Here is a 14,627-nt window from a genome sequence, read left to right as displayed (position 1 = left end):
TACAAGAAAACAGGGGGATTCTGATGGCCGAAATCGTGAGAAATTCGTCGGAATAGACCGATTCCGACAAATTTCTGACGAACCAATTCGTCGGTATCAATTTGTTGGAAAAAAAATTTTCGTCGGAATTTCGTCAGACCTTCCGATGACTTTCTGACGAATACCGAGAAACGCCATTCTGACGAACTTCCGATGATATTCCGATGCGGACACACGAGACCAGAGTTCATCGGAAAAACTATATACCGACGGAGAACGTTCCTCGGACTATACCGATGAACGTAGTCCTCATAAAATACCGACGGACTATGGTTCGTCGGAAAATACAAACGGACAATGGTTCGTCGGAATTTTTCGAGGAACCCTCTCCGTCGGTATTTTCCGACGAACCATAGTCCGTCGGTATAGTCCGACGCCCTCAATTCGTCGGAATATATCAATTTTAAAAACGAATTAATTTTGCATTTTTATATATATTTTTATATTAAAAATTAATTAATAAATAAATAAAATCTGAAATTTAAAACTAATAATATTATAGAATTTAAATTCATACAAACCGAAATAGAAAAAAAACATTCAGAAAGTTTAAAATTCATACAAACCGAAATAGAAAAAAAAACATTCAGAAAGTTTTAAAAAGCAGAAAAAACTAAGAACTCGAAGACATCAAACGATCTAGCTTCTGCATTATCTCGGCGTTGAACTTCTTCTGGGATGCCAGCTCAGCAAGGATAGTGGCATTCTCCGAATGGATAGTGGCATTCTCAGAAAGGATAGTGGTGTTCTGCTCCTCCAATGCCCCAATCCGTTCATCTTTGTCATGTAGCTCCTCGAGAATCATGGGATCGGCATACGGAGCGTGCGAAGAAGATGCCGGATACGAAGAAGCATGGCGGGCCAACCCAACTAAACGGCTTCCTTTCCTTTTAGGAACCGCCTACAAAAGTATTTAAAGTTAGTAAATAGGGACAAGTTAGTAATCCACATTACAAAAAAAATATATTAATAAAAAAAATTACATTTTCAACCATCTCATTTATTTGCAATAGAGACAAATTGGTTGAAGCTCCTGTAGAATCGCCGTCATCAGAGAGAGGCTGAGATTGAGATGCTATTTCAGCTTCCACCAAATCAACGACACCTTTGATCACGAGGTCCTGAATTTGACCCGTCTTCTTGTTAGTGTGAGCCACCTTAATGAGTTGGAGACGATCAACGGGATTACTGTCATTTGCTTCGATCTAAAAAAACAGCCATTATTAGCCAATGAATATATAAAATATTTATCTAAAAAATATAAAGATAAATAATAATAAAAAACTTATAAGTTCATCCTCCTTAGTAGACATAGAGCAAGCGTCGAGGTTGTGCACACAAGTTCATCCTCCTTAGTAGACATATAGCAAGCGTCGAGGTTGTGCACACACATACCTTTCCCGCCACGATCGCTCTTCCGGTTCTTGGAGTTCCTAGAAGATCTCTCTGCAATTTCTTCCTTCTCCCAATGAGCTATCAACTGCTCCCACACCGTCCCGTTGATGAACCGTGGCCTCTTGTTCTTCTACCAAACTGTCTTCCACGCGTTCATCTGCTTCGTATAAGTGTCCATGGCCTTTTCGTTGAATTTCTTACGGACTGTTTCCGTGAGATCGGAGTGCTAGTTGAACTCTTGCTACAAAACAAACATAATTTAATAAGTAAATATATTTAAAAAAATGTAAATACTTTAAAAAAATGAAGAGTTACTACCGCAAACTGACGAAACCACAACTCTCGTTCGTCGGAAGGGATCACACTCCACTTTGAATATCCAAAACAGAGCATGGAGTACATCATATGGTTGATGCTCCTACTAATGCCATTTCTCGACTTGGTGAACCTTTAAAAAAAATACAAGTTAGCAAGTTAATTAATGAAAAAAAACATAATGCTACAAATAAAAAAAATACTAACCAAGTGCTATGTCCTCGTCGTGGGTTGGGTTGGAGAACCGGGAGATGCTCTCGACCTGGTTGTTGAACCAATAGTTCAACTGGCATGACCCCCGGATCCTGTTGAGCAGCAGCGGGAGGGGCAGCGGGAGCTGGAGCGGGAGCTGGAGCGGGAATATATGCGGGAACCGAGTTTTGTTCGTGAGACGCGGGAACTGCTCACCGAACTACGTCGAAGACGGGCTGCGGGGTGGTTCATCCTCGGACCTAAAAAAAAAAATTAATACATCAAAAATCTTTTCAAATCATTTCTATTTTTAATGTTTTTATTTATATATTTACAAAAGGTTTTATAAACGTTTTAAGAAAAACTATTAAACCTTTTATTATACATAGTTTATTACTGGAAACTTATAAAAAATTATAAATTTTTTTATTATACATGATTTATATATATATATATATATGTATACAAAATTATAAAAAATTTATAAATATTGAAAAATGTTGTTAAATATTTTAAATTTTTTTTAAAAATGTTTTATTATACATAGTTTATTACTGGAAACTTGAAAAACATTTTTAAAAATCAAAAAACGTTTTAAAAATAGTAAAACATTTTGAATTTTAACAAAAACAGAAAATAATTCCAAAAAACACTAAAACAACAATCCAAACAACAATCCTAACTTATATATATCCTAAACTATCCATTCAATCCTAAAATTTTCAATCAAACAACCTAAAATCCGAGATCTAACTTCCAAAACCCTAAACAATTGAGATAAAACAAGGTTGGGATGATTATTACATGATTTTGGGGTTTGGGGAAGAGATATGAGGGTGAGAAGAGGATTTGCCGATGATGGGAGCTCGAGAATGGCCGGAATCGCCGTGAGAGAGAGAGAAATCGCGGAGAGGATTGAGAGAGAGGCAGAAATAACGAAGAAGGAAGAAGAAGGGTAATTATATTCCGACGTTTCCGACGGACACGAGTTCGTCAGTATTCCGTCGGGATAATTTGGCGATTCGCGAAAATTTTCACGCGGTTTGGTTTTCCCGGGTAAATTGAAATTCTGCCAGAATGGGGTCCGTCAGTATATTCCAACGGAATAATGACGACCTTTTCCGACGGAATTCCGACGACTTAGTGTTTAGGGTGTTGATTACAAGTTTCTAAATGCAAAATCCAAATCTTTGATAATATATATAGTATTTGCATAAAGATTTAACAATAAAAATATTTTTATAACACGATTTTACACAACAACATTTTTTGTAGTGTAAGATTTGATGAATATGATTGTATAAGTATATGAGTGTTAAGATGAGATGTTATGAAAAAAATGATATGCATACATAAATATTTTAATGAGTTGTTATATTTGAACGGTTGCGATCTAATACTATACTAAACACTTATTATGTGTTATTTTCATAGTTTTGGCATCTAAATTTATAGATTTTTATGTTTGAAATTTTTTAGAAACACATGTACTCGGTAATTCGTCGGAATGTCGTCGGTATATTCCGACGAATTACCGAGAACATTTCAAAACTTCAATGAAACCCTTGGTCGTCGCTATGTCGTCGATATTTTGCGAGGAATTTCCGACGGACCAATAAAAAAAAAAAAAACTAATCAGAATCTTCTGAATCTTCATCAAACTCCCCAACCTCAGCTTCTGGCTCCGAATGTACAACATCATCAAGTCCAAACATAGTCAATTCTCAACGAGTTCAACATTTGCCAAATCTTCAACTGCCTGGGCGTTGCTGGTAGACTCTGGTTGCAATGGTTCATCATCATCAGAAGTTTGATCCACTCTTCCTCTTGGGTTGATTTGCGTTACAGTAACCCATGGATCATCTCTGTACGTCACCCGAGGGTAACTGATGTAGCACACCTATACATATGAATTATACAAGTATTAGTAAAATATATAACATTAATTAATTATATTGGTAAAAAATTATGAATCGATTGACATACCTGATCAGCTTGCGAACCAAGAATGAAGGGATCATAATATTGAAGCTTCCGCCGCAATGAACTGATGTAACACCAAACAAATCAATCTTCACTCCTCTATCTGGGGTGGTGTCATACCAATCACAATAGACTACTACACAACGCAATCCAACCATTCCAGAAAATTGGATTTCCAATATTTCTTTTATGTTGCCGTAGTAGACATCGTCACCGGAAGAAGATGAAACACCATCATCATATGTTGTCTTAGAATGACATTTCCTTGTGAATGCATATCCTCGCGTACAAAATTTTGGATATGATTTGACCACATAGTTTGGTTCCTGCACAAATTCGCGTATCCAATCATCGAACACAAAACCTCTGGCCAAACCATCATTCACCTATAAATTAAAAACATATATGATTGAAAAGTTAATTAGTTTATATTAAATTTAAACTACTCATATGCATATGGTAATATGATATATGACTCACATAACTACGAAGCCACGCAGCAAATCCGTTATCTCTAAGTTGTTGAAGCTCATCTTCTGTTGCATGCCTGTGAGTCATACGCAACTCTGCCATATATACACTATATACAAAAATATTATCAATATGAAATAAATTTATTGAATATTAATCTAACAATAAATGAATAAATATTTTTACCTCTCATATTGTAGAACATCTTCACAGTTGGTGAGCAAATATGTTTGCAAATGAGCGTGCTCAGTGTCCGTAAGTCTCCGCTTCGTGAATTTTCCATTAAGTCGTCCTATTTCCTTGAACATGCTTGGGACAGTAACATGATATGTTGCTCTCTCCCCTCTGTCATCATGCCGAGCAGGTCTTCGGTGTTTTGTATGCACTTCTGGTAGAAAATAATTTTCAGCAAAGATTGCAGTTTCATCATTGATCACCTGTGCCACTATAGGTCCTTCCACCCTGCTTTGATTTTTGACCATCTTCTTCAGATGATGCATATAACGCTAAAAAATATACATCCATATGTACTGCACAGGACCACCAAGTTCCAATTCTCTTGCGAGATGAATAGCAAGATGTTCCATTACATCAAAGAATGATGGAGGAAATATCTTCTCAAGGTTGCACATACTGACTGGTGCGTTTGTCTTCAAATTATTAATACCCTCTTCAGTCACTACTCTGCTGTATAAGTCGCGGAAGAAAACACTTATCCCTACATAGATAAAAGACATAATTTTCATTAGTACTGCCCGCATCTGAAAGTTTTCTTTGCACGAAACATCGTATGTCTCAAAACCATGCGCCCATAGTTGTTGCAACTCATATATCAGTGGTCGAAGAAACACATCTAGTGATCTTTTAGGATGATCTGGCCCGGGGGCGAGAATTGAGAGAAACAAAAACTCTCGTCGCATGCACAAGCTCGGCCGTAAGTTGTACGGTGTCACAATAACTGGCCATAGAGAATATTGTTTTCCATGCATTCCAAATGGGCTGAAACCATCAGTAGATAATCCAAGATAAACATTTCTTCTCTCTTCCGCAAATTCTGGATATGTTGACTGGAAATGTTTCCAAGCCTTCGCATCTGAAGGATGTCTAATCTCACCATTTGTGGAATGCTCTGCATGCCATCTCATTGCTTTTGCTGTGCGCTCACACTGATACAACCTCTTCAATCTTTCCGTCAAAGGCAAATACCACATTCTTTTGAACGGGATCAGAACTCTTCCCCTCGTCTCCTGATAACGAGGTTTCCCACAAAATTTACATACATTCCGTGTCTCATCCGCTCTCCAGTAGATCATGCAGTTGTCAATACATACATCTATCACTTCGTACGGTAGTTGAAGACCGGCAACAAGTTTCTGAACCTCGTAGTATGAACCCGGTGCAAGGTTATCCTCAGGTAGAATACCTGAGACAAAATCAGTAATCGCATCCATACATTCTTCAGCCAAATTATAGTCTGTCTTAATACCCATTAATCTAGTTGCAGATGATAAGGCTGAATGACCATCTCTACAATTTTGATACAAATGCTGTTTTCCTGCATCCAACATGTCAAAAAATCTCCTAGATTCGGGATTTGGTTCTTCCCCTCTATAATGATCATGTACCATCTGCTCATTACCTACACCATAATCTATATCCGTTCTAGATTCTTCTAACCTAATATCAGGCTGAAGTTCACTAACAGGCTGAGGTTCGCTAGTACTACCATATTCATAACCAGTTTCCCGATGAAGGTACCAAACTTTATAATTACGTGAAAACCCTTTCATATACAAATGAGTCCAAACATCAATTTCTTTTATAACCTTATTATTATTGCAAGTAGAGCAGAGACATCTTAACATACCACTTTTTGCATCCATTTGCTGTTGAACAAGCCTCATGAATTCTCCAATCCCTTGAACGTATTCTTTCGTAAGCAAATTGGTGTTGGGATCCAAATGAGGTTTATCCATCCACGAACGATAGTAAGCTCCTGAAGACATGATTTTCACGGAATTGTTATGACTAAAGAGAATGAAGAGAGAATGAAGTGTGAATGAGTTGAATGAGGAGGGGTTGCATTTATAGGAAATTGCTTACGGCCATCCGACGACTTTCTGACGAAATTCCGACGGATGTAAAGCAGTCCTTCGGAATACCGTCGGTATTTTCCAATCTCAAACGGGTATAAAACGGTCATATATATTTGTCGGCAACGTTCACATGGTTCGTCGGAAAATTCTGATGGAATACCGACGACGGTAACGGTTATATCTGTTAATCGGAAGTTCGTCGATATATTCCGACGAATTTCCGACGACTACAACGGTTATATGTTTTATCGGATAGTCGTCGAAAAGTCGTCGGAAAATTCCGACGATCCATGTTTCGTCGGAATTCCGTCGGAAATGGCCGACGGAATTCCGACGACTTCAAATTTTTGGTTTTCGTCGGAAATTGGTCGAAAATCCGTCACAAACGTCCGACGACATTGAAGTCTGTCGGAACCTCCGTCGGAATTCGGCGTGTTTTCTTATAGTGAAATATACACTTATACCCTAATGGTAAATTAATTTAGACATTAGGGTTTAGAGTTAAGGGGTGGGGTTTAGGATTTAGGGTTTAGGGTTTAGAGTTTAGGGGTGGGGTTTAGGGTTTAGGGTTTAGAGTTAAGGGGTGGAGTTTAGGATTTAAGGTTTAGGGTTTAGGGTTTAGAGTTGGGGAGTGGAGTTTTGAGATAAGATTTCTAATTTTGAAAAATAAAAAAAATTTAAATTTTTCAAAAGATAAAGTGCTATTTTGATCATTTTAGTTTTTGAGGGTTATTTTTGTGACATAAACTTAGAAATGTGCTATTTTGGAGATTTGCCTTTTATAAAATCAACCCCAACAAAAAATTCAATCAGTTCGTAGGAGGGGATAAATGGTATAGAACAATATACCCAAAATTGATATTTGATTATAATAGGGTATTGGTTAACAATGCATACTAATCAAAGTATTGGTTAATGGGAAACATGAAGACATTTGACAGCACACGAAGAAGAAACAGCATCGTGCCTTAGTCTCCTTTCATATATAAATTTATTAATATGGTGGTCAAATGATGCGTTTTATGACTTCTTTCTCGTTCTTCTCATAATGTAATCAGTTTTGCTTTATCAAAGATTGTATAGGCTAGATGAGCTTTTGTTATTCAATGTGTGATTTTTGTTGGTCCTTTATATTGAAGTGTTTGTTGTGTGTAAAAGGTGAAATTTTGCATGATTTAACAAGTATAGTTATTTTTTTTTTGTTAGATTGGTATGTCATCTGGAGCTGCTGCTGCAATTAGAGTAGCAAAGAGGCCTCAAAATACTGTAAAGTCATACCGGTAAGTCTATTTTGTTAATTTATGTGTTGTTTTTAAGAAGGAAAAAGGCTATCCATGAATAATAGTAGTATAGTATTTCTATTAGAAATCTCCAATAGCTAATTATAGGTCTCGGCATTCGGGCTCCCAATCGGGTTTCGGTTTTATCCAATCGGGTCTCGGTTTTTCGGGTTTATCAAAATCAGCCCCATTCGGATTATATAAAAGTTCGGTTCGGGACCGGTTCGGGTTCTATCGGGTTCGGATCGGGGTTAGTAAATCTTCAAAGAACCGGTACAACCCGATGTATTTTCGGGTTTTGGGTTCCAACCGGTTCTTCGGTTTTAAAGTACTTGTTTTATACTCATTTTGTAACCAAAACATAAGTAAAATAGGTTCTTCAGATTTAAAGTACTTGATTTGTACTTATTTTGTAACCAAAACATAAGTAAAATCGTTTAAAAAAGAAGAAAAAAACTTCAAACATGATCATTCAAAGTCAAACGAAAGGTAAACGTTGTTATTGAAAGAAAGAAAACCAATAAATGAAATCATAAAACGAAAAATTAAGTTCTCATGAAATGAAAAAAATTATTCAATGAAAATAAAACCAAAATCTAAAAATTTCAAGCCTCAACCGCCACTTTCAACCATCACCCTTCATGTAGTAGATAGTTATTGTAGATGTTTAATAATATCATAGTGTATTTTGGCTACATATCAGGAATTGAGATCATGTTTGGTACAAATTCTTTTTTGGCATTTTGAATGTTTCGGGTTCTATCGGATATCCATTTAATTTCGGGTTTGGTTTGGATAATACACATAACCCGAAATACCATAAAACAAGATCCATTTGATATTTATGTCGGGTTCGGATCGGTTCGGATTCATTTTTATCGGATCGGGTTCGGTTCGGATTTTTGGGGTCGGTTTATTTGCCGAGCCCAAGCTAATTAAATTGGACAAGATGAAATATTTTTTTTAGGCAACCAATTGTAGACTTTGATGTGTAATTCTATGAAACAACCTAAAGTATGTTATATATTATAGTACTTTATATAAATATAAACAATTAATCCATGACAAATTTGTGACATATATCTTCACTTCTTCCTTCATACCAGTCAGATCGGTTTCTTTTATTTCTTGCTAAATAATAAATGAAAATGAAAGTTTGGTTACAAATTAATTGAACCCACAGTCTGATTGACAGCTGATTTGATCTTAGTTAGCGCAAAAAATTTAAGAAGCCTCTAGAATACACAATAATTAACTCCAAACTCCTAACAAGAGAGCTTGAACTTAATAGGTGATGTAGATAAGATATTTATTCCAAATATCTTAATTATTTAATATTTTATTTGTTATTAGGATAATTAATTTTATTGTTTTAGGGTTTTATGGTTTTCTTATATATAGCCGTTTAGGCTTAAGTTTGTATTCAGTTTATGATTTGATTAATAAAAGTTAAGAGATCTCTCTTTATTCTTTGTTTTCGGCTAGAACATTGGTGTTCTCAACGAATTTTAGAAGACATTGATCTTAGGTATTTTTGGACTAAATAAAATCTTTGTATTATTCTAGTTTTCCGGGCATTCTCAGAATCAACGGATCTCTAGTTTTAGTTCTATCTTATAAAGCTTCCGCTGCATCCTGTGGTATCAGAGTTGCGTGTGTTTGGTTTCTTAATCGAAGAATGATTATGGAATCATGTTGAAGGGGAACATCTATTTTTTCGCAAAAGAAAACTTGTTTTCTAAAAGTGAAGACATCGTTTATATCTCTGTTCGGAATTACGCCAGGCGCTAGTCGGGCGGCAGTTCCGGGCCTAGCGAGTTACCAAAAAATCGGAGATTAAGCGGGATATACGCGGGGCCTAGTTTTAAATACAATTTAATATATTTATAATATATTTAGCTAATTTTAAATATGATAATACAAAATTTTAGACATAATTATATAACTTGTTATATAATTTATAGATAAACATTGTTTTCTCCTTTACACATCAAATTCAAAAAGTACAAAAACTTCCAATTCATGAGATACACAAAATAGATTGTCTTGATCTTGAGAACATACAAAATACAAAAAAAGGATCGAAGTCTTCATCCTTTTGTCCTCAGATCAAATAATCACCATGAATTGGGTAGATGTGTTAGGAGTTAGACTACTTAGCATACACCTGCAACAAAAGACATACACCTACAAATAAAAAGATATAAAACAACGAAGATCTATAAGATTTATAAGACCTGTAACTTAACATACTAACCTTACTAAGATAAAATTACTAACCTTACTTAGCAGATTATGAATCATGAGAGAGAGGAACATCTTGATATACATCTGGTTCAAAATCCATGTCCACAGCATATTCCTCATCTTCTTCAGACTCAAAGTCATCATCATATAAATCTCTTACCCTTGGAGCTTGGGTTACAAGTAGCAAATTAAGATCATTGTCTATGTCTGGTACACGGCCCACAAGCCATTCTTCCACTGTATCTTCATTACCATCATCGAATATCACATCAGCATTTTGCTCTCTGATTTTTTTCTGCTTCTTAAACAGCTTTGCATTGAATTGCACATAAACTAAGCTATTTAAGCGATTGGCATCTAGCCTATTTCTCTTTTTTGTGTGAATCTGCAATTAAAAAAAGTTGTGAATTTCAGAAATAGTCAGATTCCTAGAGAAAGAGAACTAATAAACTAACCCCTTCAAAGCAACTCCAATTTCTTTCACATCCTGAAGAGCTTGACATCAAAGCAAGGATCCTTGTAGCCATTTTTTGAAGAGTTGGTGTACCACATCCATATGTTGACCACCAGTTCCCTAAAATCATATCACTCGTATTGATGAATAAAGATCAAAAGTTAATGAAAGACAAGCAATCTGAACATACAAACCTGGATCAAACTTGTCATCTTTAATCTCACATCCTTTGAGTGCTAAAGTTCTACCAAATGAGCCACTTTTGCTCTTGTAAAGACTAAGCTCCTGATTGACAACCCTATTTTGCTTCTCAAAGTCGCCATGATAATAAGTCTCTACACAAGCTATGAATCCTTCCATGATTTCATAGTCTTTTTGAATTTCTGGATCTTTGTAGAAATAATATGGATTGAGAAAGTAGGCAGCCACATGCAAAGGAGTATCTAACCTATCTTTCATTTTCTCATCAATGATTCGAAAGATAGGTTGGTAGTTCTTCTCCAAATGATTTGAAGCTTCTTTGATAGAATTCTTAGCTTCGATAATCTCACCATAAATGAATCCAAGAGAAGGTACTTTCTCCCCATCAGCCAGCCTTAGAACCTTCACCAGAGGGCTGAAGATCTTCAAGACAACATTCACACTACTCCAAAACCCATGACTCATAATCGTGTCAAATGTATTCTTACCCTTCAGACACTTAGAATGCTTACAACTATGCCACTCATCACTGCCAAACATGCTCATCAGTTGTGCCTTCTTGTCGTATAGGCTTTGCATAGTCAAAAAACAAGTTGCAAACCTTGTTGCTCCTGGTCTTACGATATCTCTGTTATTTGTACATGTTCTCATCATGGACAATGTTGTATGATGAGCATATATAATGATCGTAACAGCCTTTGCTTGGTCAATTATCTTTGCAATTCCCGGAAGCTTAGAAATTCCCTCGAGCATCAGATCTATAGTGTGTGCAGCACAACCTGTCCAAAATATATTTGGTCTCTTTTGTTTCAGCATCTTTGCAGCTGCCACGTTGTTTGTAGCATTATCAGTGACCACTTTCACTACCTTTGCAGCTCCTATATCTTCAATCCACTGGTCAATATAATTGAAGATGTACTCCCCCGTGTGAGAATCTTTAGAGGTGTCTTTTGATGAAAGAAAACATGTACCTCCCCTTGAGTTGACACACAAATTCATTATGCTTCTTCTTTTCATATCACTCCATGCATCGGTCATCACTGAGCAGCCTTCTGTTTCCCATTCTTCTTCTAGATTCTTCAACTTTTCCTTGGTCCTTTTTTGTTCCTCAATTAACAATGGTCCTCTGAGCTGATACTGACTTGGAGGAACCCAACCAGGTCCAAACTGTCCCAAAGCTTCACAAAACAACCTGAAACTTTCATTGTCAATGGCGTTGAAAGCAACATTTGCCTCATACATCCATCTAGCACAGTATTGACGGACAGCATGTGTCTTCTCCTTAGATATGGCGTCATGTATATTTTGCTGTCGTGCTTGTGCAGTCAAAGAAGCTTCAGGGTTTATGGAGGTTGCATACTGATCGATGGGACCTTGGAAGTGAGGACTTTTAAGAGTTCCCAACTCTCTTTCCAATTCTTCAACATTGCTGCCTTTGTTTATGTTCACTTCTGCCCTCAGTTCTTGTTCATGTTTCCTCTTCAAACTCTTTTTCTCTTTTGCATCAAGAATTGCCTGCTTACACTTCTCTTGATCCGCTTTACATGATACAGGACAGGCTGAGACATTCCCTTTCACATGAGCAATGTGTTCTTTCATTCTATAAATACCACCAGAGAATTCTTTTCCACACAACTTGCATTTGACCTTGTCTACATTTTTTGGATTACATAAGACTCCAAATTCCCATCCCACATCATTTGAATTTCGCTTCAGAGGACGAGGTGCATCTGTTGGTGGATTGTCCATCTTTTTAACCTTAAAAAAAAAATTAGGTATGAAGTATAAGCACGTATGTGACGAAGTACAAAACGTAAGCGTCTTCTTTGTTTCTCATGACAACAAACACAAAAGAACAAAAGAAGAAGCAAAACAGACAAGTACAATTAATCAAAAGTCAAAATAGAGAACTAGTTGTCAAACAAACACCAGTGAACGAAAAAAAAATTCATAGCTTCGTAACTTAATTTGCTAACACTCGAACAAGGATATTACCTTAATTTATTTGGTAACTCGATTCAGTTTCAGTTTGTCACTTACTCTCAATCTAAGCTTGACATCTCCATTCTCAATCTCCTTTGCTTTCTCAATAATTTAGAATTTTAGATTAGGGATTGCTCGATAAAAAATCCCCAAATGTAGTTTTTATTTGTTTGTTTTGGGCTTTAACTATTTTTTGGGTTTTAATATAATGGACATTACACAAAATCTTTTAGTAACAAGCCATAATAAAATGTCTGTGTTTTGATATTACGCGGCTATTACGCGGCAAACACGGCTATTACGCGGTCAACGCGGATTTACGCGGTTCAGCGCCTAGGTTGCCCGATTTGACCATACTCGGTACGGTAGAGCTCCGAACAACGCCTAGGCGGCTAGGCGACCGCGTTTTCGAACAGGGGTTTATATAGATATTGTTGGCGAACCAATATTCGATATCTATGATGATGTTGTTACGAAAGCCAAAGACCAATCTGTTGCATGTCATGTTATAAATTCTATTTGTGACGACGATGAAAGCAATTTCATCAAAATTGCAAGGATGAGCGATGGACATGTGTTGGCTGTCTGGCAAGATGAATTCGCAACTACAACGAAAGAAGACATCACATATATATAGAGCAGCACTGGAAGCCAATCAGATGTCTCCTTAAAATTTTGGAATAAAAAAGAAGGTTTCATGCAAATTATGGAATTTTTGGCTAAAGGCAATACGTGTCTTATAATTTTTTTTGGAGAGGAATAGTAGGAAGGACAAGAGATACCAATGGAAGAATAGCAAAAGAATAAAATTTCATGTAAAAATTTCAAGTTTTGAAATTTTGAAGGTTTTGGAGTTGAAGACCACGGTTAAGATTCGAGGGCGAATCTTCTCCAACCCGGAGATAATGATGTAGATAAGATATTTAGAATAAATATCTTAATTATTTAATATTTTATTTGTTATTAGGATAATTACCTTTATTGTTTTAGGGTTTTCTTATATATAGCGGTTTAGGCTTAAATTTGTATTCAGTTTGTGATTTGATTAATAAAAGTTAAGAGATCTCTCTTTGTTTCTTGTTTTCGGCTAGAACATTGGTGTTCTCAACGAATTTAAGAAGACATTGATCTTAGGTATTCTTAGACTAAATAAGATCTTTGTATTATTCTAGTTTTCCGAGTATTCTCAGAATCAACAAATCTCTAGTTCTATCTTATAAACCTTCCGCTACATCAATAGGCAATGAGATCAAGAGAGACAACAATGTAATGACCCAATTCAAAGCGCTTGTTACTGTACCTGAAACAAATCCGATGAAGCAAGAGAATAGACATGGGAAGTTCAGTCGAGAACTCACCGAAGTAGCTCCGAGCAGGCATCGACGGAGGCGCCTGGCTTACGCCCCGGAGCTCCGCTGGAGGAGGATGTCGACCAACAAATCCTAGCTATCTCAACTGGAATACAAAAGTTATATCCCGTAGTGACGCTACTTACACTGAAGCACGAGTTACGGTCAAGCATAGGCGGTACAACATGCTCCATTGCCGCCCACGCGACATAGAGGATGCATCAGAGACCACGAAGCAACACTAAGTCAGCCTGTCGGAGCTATGAACACACGGGTATGAAAACTCTGAAGGAGGTTTAACTATCCTTGAAAACAGATGGCCCAGAGGAGGCAGAAGAGAGGCCGGAGGAGAAGATACAGCGACACGCTTCATTCCGGCAAGCCGACAGTGCATCCTGCAAGCATTCATAGTATCACTACCTCGCCATCTCTCCGAAGATACTGGAGACACACCCGGACGTCGATTTGGTCACCGGATCCTGCTGCAATCCGGCGAAAATTAGAGAAGCAAGAGGTAGGAGGCCAAAGTTTTAAAGAGAGAGGAGTTGGTCTGAGAAGAGCGTTTAGGGGTGGCGGCCGGCGGTTAGAGACTCACCGCCATCCCCGGGGGAAGATCGGAGAG

General features: G+C 37.0%; 1 protein-coding gene across 1 annotated transcript; it reads right to left on the bottom strand.

Annotated features, from left to right (window-relative positions):
* Nucleotides 1-9,464: 9,464 nt before the first annotated feature.
* LOC106378015 lies at nt 9,465-14,228 on the bottom strand. The gene has a single exon (XM_048747810.1). The coding sequence runs from the start codon at nt 12,420-12,422 to the stop codon at nt 10,599-10,601; it is 1,824 nt and encodes a 607-aa protein (XP_048603767.1). The 5' UTR covers nt 12,423-14,228; the 3' UTR covers nt 9,465-10,598.
* Between the last annotated feature and the right edge of the window lie 399 nt (nt 14,229-14,627).

The sequence above is a fragment of the Brassica napus genome, chromosome C2, assembly GCF_020379485.1.
Source record: "Brassica napus cultivar Da-Ae chromosome C2, Da-Ae, whole genome shotgun sequence".
Taxonomy (NCBI): Eukaryota; Viridiplantae; Streptophyta; class Magnoliopsida; order Brassicales; family Brassicaceae; genus Brassica; species Brassica napus.
This window is presented reverse-complemented; position numbering and strand designations above follow the sequence as displayed.

Bases quoted from the DNA above. Each gene is read 5' to 3' on its own strand.
- LOC106378015 (XM_048747810.1), bottom strand. From the start codon at position 12,422: ATGGACAATCCACCAACAGATGCACCTCGTCCTCTGAAGCGAAATTCA.